The sequence below is a fragment of the Muscardinus avellanarius genome (genome assembly GCF_963383645.1).
Source record: "Muscardinus avellanarius genome assembly, chromosome: 12".
Taxonomy (NCBI): domain Eukaryota; kingdom Metazoa; phylum Chordata; class Mammalia; order Rodentia; family Gliridae; genus Muscardinus; species Muscardinus avellanarius.
In genome coordinates this window covers 55,268,368-55,279,391 of record NC_137798.1, presented here as the reverse complement: position 1 = coordinate 55,279,391, position 11,024 = coordinate 55,268,368, and the positions used below count along the sequence as shown (strand labels likewise).

The following is an 11,024-nucleotide window of genomic DNA, read 5'->3' as shown; positions in this document are numbered from 1 at the left end:
AACGAGTTCTTGTAAAGTATGAGGGGGCATCAGAATGGAAGAATATTTCCCCCTAATTATGACCCTATCACACCGTGAGTCATCCATTATTGATTTCAGTTCTTATCCTTGGGATGAACAGAATTAAATGAAACAGATCAACAAAGAAATAGACTAGAAGTTGGAAGTAAAGGTCCCAAAAGCCATTCTTAGACTATCAAATGGTACTTAGTGAAGTACCTTATCAGACAGAAGAAGGTGGGTGTATGAATATAAAGTAAGCCCTTGATTTGAAATTACTTAATTGAAGCAAACTACTGTGTAAGCAGAGATTATATTTCTTGTGTATTTATTTATTTTTGTGGTACTGGGGATTGAACCCAAAAGGGCACTCTATTTCTGAGCTATATCTTCAGCCCTTTTTTTATTATTTTCTTTTGAAACAGGGAGTGCCCCACTAAGTGTGGGTGGGCTCACTGAGTTGCTGAGGCTGGCTGCAAACCTGTGGTCCTCCTGTTACAGCTTCTCAAGTACTGGAATTGCAGGCATGCACCACCATGTCTGGCTAGAGCATGTGTATTCTAAGTACTTTCATCCTTGTTAAACTAAGAAGCACATGCTCAGAATCACACAGTAGTTTGGAAAAACCATCAGGAATACAGGCCAAACTGGCTCACAAGTCTTTTCACAGTCTCAGGGAGTATATAATTTTATATTCAACCTAGTATCAAATCAACCATATCCCCTTCTACTACATACCTATCAGAATGGTTAAAATAAAACAGTGGCAATACCTAGTACTGGTGACAATAAGTAGAAACTGGATCACGTACACACTGTACAGCCACTTCAGAAAACAGTTAGGCAATTTCTTATCAAATTAAACATGTAGTTACCAAAATAGCCCAGCAATTGGACTCTTGAGCACTTAGAGAAACAAAATCAGATTCACACAAAACGCTTACAGTAATGTTTGTAACAGCTTTATTCATGACACCTGAAAATTGGAAACAACTCAGATGTCTTTCAAAGAGTAAAGGGTAAAACATATTGTAGTACATTTACTTTATGAAATACTACTCAGCAATAAAAAGAAATGAACTAAGCTGCGTGCGGTGGCGCACGCTTGTAATCCCTGCACTTGGGAGGCTGAGACAGGAGGATCGCACAGGTTCAAAGCCAGCCTCAGCTACTTAGTGAGGCCCTCAGCAACTTAGTGAGATCCTGTTTCCAAGTAAAGTGTAAAATAGGTCTGGGAGTATAGCCCGGAGGTAGAAAAGCCCCCGGGTTCCACCCCCAGTACCCAGTACCACCAAAAAAAAAAAAAAAGAAAAGAAAAGAAAAGAACTGATACATGCAACAATTTATAAGAATTCCAAGAGATTACTCTAAACTCAAAAGGCCAATCCCTACAAAGCTACATACTGTGCAATTACCTAAGAGTCTTAACATGATAAAATTTAGCCAGGTGTGGTGGCACACTCTTGTAATCCCAGTACCTGGGAGACTGAGACAAGAGGATCGCCATTCCAAACAGCCTCAGTTACCTAGTGAGGCCCTTTGCAACTCAGTGAGACCTTGTTTAAAAATTAAAATAAAATAGGGATGAGAGTGTAGCTGGAGGTAGAATGCCTCTGGGTTCCTTCCCCAGAACCACACACACAAACACAAAAGATAAAGCTTTAGAAGGAAAGAAAAAATTGGGGGAGGGTTATAAAACTGTGGTTATACAGGGCATCTGGGAAAATCCCTGTGGAGATGGAACTGTACTGTGCCTCAACTGTGGTGATAGATACAAGAATCTACACACTCTAACCTTCCGATCTAAATGCCTACCAAGACATGTAAAACTAGGGAAATATGAATAAGTCTGTGTCAATGTCATTTGCCTGATTGTGACATTGTACTATAGTTTCACCAGCTGTTTTCACCAAAGAAGATGGGCAAAAGGTGTGCATGATCTCTATATCTTACAACTGCATGGGAATCTAAAATTACCTCAAAATTAAAAAATGGAATTTTAAACATAACCATCTTTTTTTCATCTGTGATGCCATAAGCAGGCAACATTCTATTTTTTTCGCAAATAAAATATAAGGCGGGCGTGGTGGGGCCCACTTGTAATCCCCGCGCTTGGGAGGCAGAGACAGGAGGATCGCGCAGGTTTGAAGCCAGTCGTGCTGGCTTAGGAGACCCTGTTTCCAAATAAAAATATAAAAAATAGGTCTGGGAGTGTAGCTTGGAGGTAGAAGGGCTTCCAGGAACCCCAGTACACCACACACACACACACACACACACACACACACACACACACACACACACACCACTCACAGTCCTAGTGGTAAACTATTCAAGCATGACAAACGCTCTCCTTTACCTAATGCTTTACTGTGCTCAAGCTCTGATGAACATTTTCTTCTGTGATCCGCTCAAGAGCCCTAATTCACAGAGGAGGGACTGAGGCAAAGAGGTAAAATGACTTCCCAGATCTAGATCTACTTTCAAACAGGCTTCAAGTAAGGTCCTTCCAGCAACAAAGTTGTATCACTCTGTTTTAGTTCTGTTCCGCTGTCCTTACCCTAAAAATTCAAAACTGTCATCAAGCTGAGAAAATAAGTATTACACTGACACGGTGACAGAACTGCATGATTTTACAGTTGGAAGGTCCTTTAGAGATTACAAAGCCCTTATTTTACAGATAAGAAAATAGGGTAAGGTGACTGCACAAGGTCCAGACAGCATATTTAACACGGTACCTCTGTCCAGTATTTAAGAAAAGGTCAGATTGCTCAGCAACGGCTGAGACTGAACTGTAGCCCAGTGCCCAGTCCAGTCCAGTGCGTGCTCACAATTAGCAGGACGAATGAATAACTGAACGATAAAGCCAGACGTTTTATAAAAGAAGTCCAGAAGGCTGCAGGCTGCCAGGCGTGGCACAAGGGTGTCGGGGTGCCCAGGTGCCTTCCCGAGCTAGGGCAGAGCCCGGAGCGCCCCAGCAGGAAAAGGGGGCCGCGCAGTTAAGATTGTTATTTTTATTTTTTGTGGTACTAGGGGTGGAGCCCAGCGGCTACCTCCGGGCTATACTCGCAGATCTATTCTATACTTTAAATGAAAACGGTCTAAATTGCTGAGCGCCTCACAAGGTAGCTGAGGCTGGCTTCTAACCTGTGCGATCCCCCTGTCTCAGCCTCCCAAGCGCTGGGATTACAAGCGTGCGCCACCACGCCGGGTTTAAGATTTTTAAATAGTCTCAGCCGGGCGTGGTGGCGCACGCTTGTAATCCCAGTACTTGGGAGGCTGCGACAGGAGGATCACGGTTCGCGGACAGCCTCAACTACTTAGTGAGGCCCTCTGCAACTCTGTGAGACCCTGTTTCAAAATAAAGAATAAAAAAAATAGGGCTACACGGAGGTAGAATGCACCTGGGTTCCATCCCCAGTACTGCAAAAATAAATAAATAAATAAATAAAGTCTCGCTAGTTTGATGAGGGTCTTGTGATTTGCTGAAACTGTCCGCAAGCCTGCGATCCTCCTGTCTCAGCCTCCCGAGTACCGGGATCACAAAGCGTTCTCATGGTGATCACGCGCAGCCCAGGTCTGTTCGGCGGAGAAATTCGAAGGCGCGCGCCTGGACGGGGTCAGTTTTTAGGTGGGCCAGGCGCGGGTGGAGGGGAGAGGGCAGGGCGCGCCCACCCCCCGAGCCCGCCCGCGCGGGGCCCCGCTCCGCTACTCACGGCGTCGCGGGTCGCCGAGCGTCCCCACGTCCGCCGCGCGCCGGCCTGCCCTTCGCCCTCCGCCGCGCGCGCCCATTGGCCGCCGGCCTCTCCCACGTGAGGCGAAAGCGCGCGCCTCATTGGCCGGGGCGTGGGGGCGGGGCCGAGCGCCGCGGGACCGCGCAGGGTCGGGTGGGAGCCGCCTCCCGGGAGGCTGAGCGAGGGCAGGGGGCGCCGGCCATGGTGCCCGCGCTGCGTTGCCTGGCCGGCGTCTGCGGTCGGGCCCGCGGGGGCTTGGCGGTCGCCGGGGCGTGTGGGCCGGCGGCCCGGAGGCCCTGGCTGCTGCGTGTGGGCGGCCGCAGCGCCAGCAGCAGGTGAGTGACCGCCGGCCCGCCCCGCCCCTGCGCGGCCGCCGCTCTCCCTGCGCCTGGTGCGGGTCCCGCGTCCCCACCTCCGGTCCCGAGCCAGAGGGAAGGTCGGGCTCCTGAGGCGCTCCAACCTCAGATCCCTGGAGCTGTGGGGTTCATTTGTGGCATTTTTGGGCGGAGGAAAAGCATTGTTGAGTAAAGGTCAGGATCTGCTATAGGCGAGTTGTGAACCTTAATGGCTCACTTGTGAATAGGATCTTGGTCTCGGGTGGGCGTTTGGGGCATGAAAGGACCTAGCACGCTCCGAGCAATCAATATACTGCTTATTAGTTCGCAGCTCTGGCGTTGCTTGGAAGATCTGGAACCGGCCTTAAATCTGCCGGGTCCTGGCACCACCCGTAGAATTGCCCCAGTGACAGGCATCTCAGTTGCAGATCAAAGCCGGCAAAATCCAGTGCCCTGTCATTTCAAGTTTGGAGGTCAGTCGGGTGTGGTGCAAGCTTGTAATCCTAGTACATGGGAGGCTGATACTGATCACAAATCTGAGGACCATGTCAGCATTTTACTGAGGCGCTCAGCAATCTAGACCCTGTTTCTAAATAAGTAAAAATCGGTCTGGAGGTGTAGCTCAGAGGTAGAATGCAAGGCTGGAAAGCTGTAGATTATTTTGAGAAATAGAGGTGGGTAATTATAAGTTTGGAGCTTAGTGAAAGTCAGAAGGTGTGGAAAGACAGGAGAATGGGCTACATCACAGCAGGGTTTTATTGACTTTTTTTTTTTTTTGGCACTGGGGATTGAACCCAGGGGCAAATATTTTACCTCTGAGCTACACCCTCCACTCAATTTTATTTTATTTTATTTTATTTTATTTTATTTTAAATTTTAGAACAGGCCGAGCGTGGTGGCACACACTTGTAATTCCAGTGCTTGGGAGGCTGAGACAGGAGGATCGCACGGGTTCGAAGCCAGCTTCAGCTACTTAGTGAGGCTCCCAGCAACTTAGTGAGACCCTGTTTCCAAATAAAATGTAAAATAGGTCTGGGAGTGTAGCTCAGAGGTAGAAAGCCTCTGGATTTCACCCCCAGTACCACCAAAAAAAAAAAAAAAAAAAAAAAATTTAGAACAGGATCTTACTAAGTTGCTGAGGCTGGCCTGGAACATGTGTTCCTCCTGTTTCAGCCTCCTAAGTGCTGGAATTACATGCATGTAGCACCACACGGGCTTTTATTTACTTATTTAAGGGGTACTGGAGATTGAACCTCTTGGAGGACATTCTACCACCAAAATACACTCACTAGCTTTTTTAATTTTTAAAATTTGATACAGGGTCTTGCTAGGTTGGTAAGAGTTCTGCTAAATTGCTGAGGCTGGCCTCAAACCTCCAGTCCTTCTATCTCAGCTTTCCAAATACTGAGCTTACAAATGTGTGCCACCAGCATGGCCACAGCAAGGTTTAAATTTTAATTATGCACTGAATTGTACTTAAGAGCCACAGGGAACTATTTAAAGGATTTTAAGATGGGGAAAGATGTGGTTGTTTCAAAAGTTGACCGACTACTATGTGCTAATGAATTGGAAAAGTATAGGAGTGAGATACTTTGAGGAAGCATTTTTCTCTCTCCCCTCCCACACTTTTGTGTGGGTACTGGGGAATAAAACCCAGAGGCATTTGGCCTCTGATCTACAACCCCAGCCCAGCCCTTTTTATTTTATTTTTTAATTTTGAAACATGGTCTCACTAATTTTCTAAGGATAGCTAAATTGCTGCGGTTGACCTTGAACCTCTGACCGGTCAGTCTCAGCCTCAAAAGTTCTAGGATTATAGTTGTGGGCCACTACTGCACTGGGAAGGCTTTTCTTAAAGGATTATCATTCAGGAAGGAAGGGCCTAATCTCTGATAATTCCCTCATCCTATGGTTCTTTTTTTTTTTTTTGGTGGTACCTGGAAACCCTTCTACCTCTGGGTTACACTCCCAGACCTATTTTTATACTTTTTATTTGGAAACAGGGTCTCTTAAGCCAGCGCGGCTGCCTTCGAACCTGCGCAATCCTCCTGTCTCCGCCTCCCAAGCGCGGGGATTACAAGCGTGCGCCACTACGCCCGCCTCATCCTATGGTTCTTATAAGATAGATTTAAGTCAGGAAGATTTGTTGACCAGTTGAATGGTAAAGGTAATCTCTTAATCTTCTCATTGCAGGACTAGATAAATTGTACATACCACTTATACTTTTTTTTTGTGTGTGTGTGGTACTGGGGTTCCTGGAAACCCTTCTACCTCCGAGCTACACTGCCAAACCTATTTTTATACTTTTTTATTTGGAAACAGGGTCTTTTAAGCCAGCACACGCAGCTGGCTTCGAACCTGTGTGATCCTCCTGTCTCTGCCTCCCAAGCACGGGGATTACAAGCATGCGCCACCACGCCCGGCCCCCACTTATACTTTTTAGCTCTTAAAAATTTTTATTTTGGGGGATGACTTGGGATTGAACTCAGGAACATTACTTTTGAAATAGTTGTGTAATCCATGTTTTTCATGCCTAAGATTGTGTTTTTGAGTGCGTTCTGAACTATTTCCCCAGTCGTTTCCCCGCCCCCATGTGTGTGGGGGGGTTCCAGGGATTGAAGCCAGGAGTATTCCAACTCTGAGCTACATTCCCAGCCCTTTTTGTTTGAAACAGAATCTAGCTAAATTACCACATACTGGCTTTAAATCTGTGATCCTCTTATCTCAGCCAGGAGATACTTGGGAAGTATTGGGATTACAGGCGTGTACCACCATGCCCGGCTTATTTCCCTAAAGCTTGATCTTCTCGCTGCTCTTTTCTTCTCAACAGAGAAGAAAAAAAAAACTATAAATTCTGGCACACTGAGGTAGTAAAGGCATAATGTATTTGTATATCATTGAGAATACTACTAATCTTAAAAGACCAGATAGTAGAGGAAGTGTAATAGTTTAGTAATCGCTGCTCTCACTGGCCAGGTGGGGGTACCATAGAGACATGGAGTAGCTTGGGTGACCAGCTGTCTTCCCAGCCAATTAATCTACTGACCAGCAGTGCATGTAACTTCTTAAAGGTGTGTTCATGAATGTGAAGTCAAATAGCACAAAGCCCAGCACATATTTGGGTTTAATTATTACAAATTTATGATGTAATTGTCCACTGGTGATGAAAATTTCGCCTGTGAAGCATAGTGAGGTCTACTATAAACATGCATTCCTTTAAAGGCTGTTTCCTCTCAAAGCTCATTTGATGTAGTCATTGTCGGTGGAGGAATTGTGGGGCTTGCCTCTGCCAGAGCACTTATCCTGCGACACCCTGCGCTCTCCATTGGCGTTCTGGAAAAGGAGAAAGATTTAGGTAGGTCTGTTTTGGGGGTGTTCTTTGAGCTGGCTTGGACACCTGCTCCTTCTGTTGAGTTCTGAATCCGTCGTGCTGAATGTGTTATCTTATTCCCTTGAAAGCAAGACCTAGGACGAGGACTCGTGTAGGTAATTTATTTGAGAGGTTGTCTGTGGTGGCAGAAAGGGGTTAGGGGATGGGGAAAAGCCACACCAAGGTGCATTGTTGTTGTTGTTGTTATTTATTATTATTATTATTATTAATTATTTGCAGTACTGAGGATTGAACCCAGGGACATTTTGCCTCCAAGCTATACCCCTGGCCCTATTTTTTATTCTTTATTTTGAAACAGAGTCTCTCTGAGTTGCAAAGGGCCTCACTGAGTGGCTGAGGCTGTCCTCAGACCACGATCCCCCTGTCTCAGCTCCCAACAAAGGTGCGTTGTTGAGGTCCCTGTGGGAACTGTGTGTGCGGTGGGACCTCTGAGGAGCAGTGTAAGATTTCCCAGGAGTGCACTCATTTATCCTTAAGCTTCTCCCTCTCTTGTTTGAGAAATGCTTCTGGTGATGTGTGTCATCCGCACCCTTCCCCCAAAGACAGAAAGGCACTGAGGCAGAGTGCCGAGCGCCGAGGTGGACCCTTGAAGTGGCGTGCTGATAGGAGAGGTGGGTGTGCACACCAGAGTTGTAGCTGAAACCAGAGGGGGCAGGACTGGTATGGCGTGGACACCATGGACAGCTACTAACGGAAGTTACCAGTTGAACGAATTCAACGAGAATTGTGAATGACGTAGTCTACAGTAGCTTCAACTCTAATTTTCTCTCGTCTCCTGGGTTTTGGTATTAATCATATGCTTTGTCTTGTCTGATTTCTTTTGCTCTGTAGCTATTCACCAGACTGGACACAACAGTGGTGTCATACACAGTGGAATTTATTATAAGCCAGACTCTCTGAAAGCTAAACTGTGTGTCCAGGGTGCATCCCTCATCTATGACTATTGTAAGCAGAAGGGAATTTCCTACAGGCAATGTGGCAAGGTATGGCATTTTACTGGGGGTTGATTTATTTGTAACTAGCATTTTCTTAGTGATTTTTATTATTTCTTGGGTACTAGGGACTGAATCCAGGGGCATTCTACCTCCAAGCTGCATTCCAAGCCCTTCTTATTTTGAAATAGGGTCTCGCTAAGTTGCTGAGGCTGGCCTCAAATCTGTGATCCTCCTATTTTAGCCTCCCAAGTACTAGAATTACTGGTGTGCACCACCATGCCTGACCTTAGTGATCTTCTTTTCTTTTCTCTTCTTTTCTTTTCTCCTCTTTTCTTTTTTAGAAGTACTGGGGATAGAACCCAGGGGCATTCTACCTCCAAGCTACACTCCCAGCCCTATTTTTTATTTTGAAACAGAGCGTCACTGAGTTGCAAAGGGCCTCTCTAAGTAGCTGAGGCTGTCTGCAAACCATGATCCTCCTGTCTCAGCCTCCTAAACCTGGGATTACAAGTGTGCACCACCACACCAGGCTCTAATTTACACTTTAAAGTGGACAATTCAGTTTTTAGTATATTCAGGATTACATAATCATTATTACTACCTAATTTTAGAAACCGCATACAATTAGCAGTCATTCCCCATTTCTGCCTCCCCTTACCCTCTAGCAACCACTACTGTACTTTTTGTTTATTAATTTGCCTATTTTTGTACATTTCATGCTCAAAATAGATCTGTCAATAACTAGAGCTGGGATTGATAAATCTATTTTGAGCATCTTTTCATAGCCTATTGTTCATTTATATATCTTTGGAGAAAGGTATATTTGAATCTTTTGCTCAATTTAAAATTGGATTATGCCGGGCATGGTGGTGCACCCTTGTAATCCCAGCATTTGGGAGGCTGAGACAGGAGGATCGTGGTTTACAGACAGCCTCAGCTACTTAGTGAGGCCCTTTGCAACTCAGTGAGAACCTGTTTCAAAATAAAGAAAATAAAAAATAGGGCTGAATGTGTAGGTCGGAGGTAGAATGCCCCTGGGTTCCATCCCCAGGACCGCCAAAAAAAAAAATTAAAAATTTGGATTATTTGTTGAGTGCTATGCTCTCTTTATATATTCTGTATGCAGTATGCAGTAGTCCCTTCCCAAGACCCCAAGACCCCTTGTGAATGCCTAACACTTTGGAGAATACTGAACCTTAAATATGCCTTGATATTTCTTATGTATACACACCAATGATCAAGGTGGTGTGTGTGTTATTGGAGATTAAACGCAAGGGCATTTGGGGCATTCTGCCTCTTGAGTTACAGCCCCAACCTTATTTTAGTTTTTTTTTGGGGGGGGGGTTAATTTTGAAACAGTCTCTCATTAGGTTGCTGAGAGTCTGTCCCAAGTACTAAGCTTGTAGGCACGTGCCACTGCACCCAGCAAAGTGCTAAAGGTTTTAATTTTAATAAAGTCCAGTTCATATTTTTTCTTTTGTTGCTTGTGCTTCTAGTATTATACCTAAGAAATCCTTGCCCAACATAAGAGCATTAAGGTTAATTATTTGTTGGTTTAAATAGCCTATATACCTCAGCTGGATGTGGTGGCACATGCCTCAAATTCTAGTACTTGTGAGGCTGAGACAGGAGGATCACAGGTTTAAGTTTTGAGTAAAGGTGATGAATTTACTATTTTTTTTTCCCTCTGTAACAGAAGACATTAGTAAATAGTGTGTAATTTTTTTTTTTTTTTTTCGGCACTAGGGATGGAACCCAGGGGCATTCTACCTCCAAGCTATATCCCCAGCCCTAGTTTTTATTCTTTATTTTGAAACAGGGAATCACTGAGTTGCAGAGGGCCTCACTGTCCGCGAATCCCGATCCTCCTGTCTCAGCCCCCCTAATGCCGGGATTACAATCGTGCACTACCACGCCTGGCTAATAGTTTGTAATTTATTCCAGGAAATAAAAGGGACCGATTTGTATCAGTGATGTCCTGTTAAAGATTAGCTGTCTTTTTGATGTGCTGATATGTCACATTTTCTTATAAAAATAAGGCCTTTTTTTTATTTTTTGGTGGTACTAGGGGTGGAACCCAGAGGCTTTCTACCTCCAGGCTATACCCCCAGACCTATTTTTTATTTTATTTGGAAACAGGGTCTCACTAAGTAGCTGAGGCTGGCTTCGAACCTATGCGATCCTCTTGTCTCAGCATCCCAAGCACAAGGATTACAAGCGTGCGCCACCACGCCCGGCTAGGCCATTTGTTTTGAAAGATACAGTGGCTAAGCAACCTGTGCTTCTCTCCCCACTGCAGCTGAGGGAATGGTAATGATGAGTTACTTACAGCCAACAAACAAGTAGAAACGAAGATAGTAGAAGTGACATTGAGGCTGCATTTCACCTTTGGGAAAAATGTATTTTAGTTCTGTTTTCTTAAGACAAGGATCGCAGGTTTGCAGCCAGACTCAGCTATTTAGTGAGGCCTTCCACAACTTAGTGAGACCCTGTTTCAAAATAAAGAGTAAAAAATAAGGCTCGGGATGTAGCTTGGAGGTAGAATGCCCCTGGGTTCAATCTCCAGTTCTGAAAAGTAAAATAAATTTTCTTGGTGAAGTAAGAAAATTAAATCATAAAGAAAGGGGAAAGT

The 11,024-nt window shown here is 45.1% G+C and overlaps 1 protein-coding gene across 1 annotated transcript in view; it reads left to right on the top strand.

Moving 5' to 3' along the window:
* Nucleotides 1-3,758: 3,758 nt before the first annotated feature.
* Nucleotides 3,759-11,024, top strand: part of L2HGDH (L-2-hydroxyglutarate dehydrogenase) — a gene marked incomplete at its 3' end in the record, with an annotated part of 41,906 nt that continues 34,640 nt past the window's right edge. Inside the window, exons 1-3 of the mRNA XM_080706762.1 lie at nucleotides 3,759-4,066; nucleotides 7,306-7,421; nucleotides 8,289-8,440. Coding sequence (XP_080562888.1) covers nucleotides 3,933-4,066; nucleotides 7,306-7,421; nucleotides 8,289-8,440 — 402 coding nt within the window. The 5' untranslated portion in view covers nucleotides 3,759-3,932. The remainder of the gene's footprint in view (nucleotides 4,067-7,305; nucleotides 7,422-8,288; nucleotides 8,441-11,024) is intronic.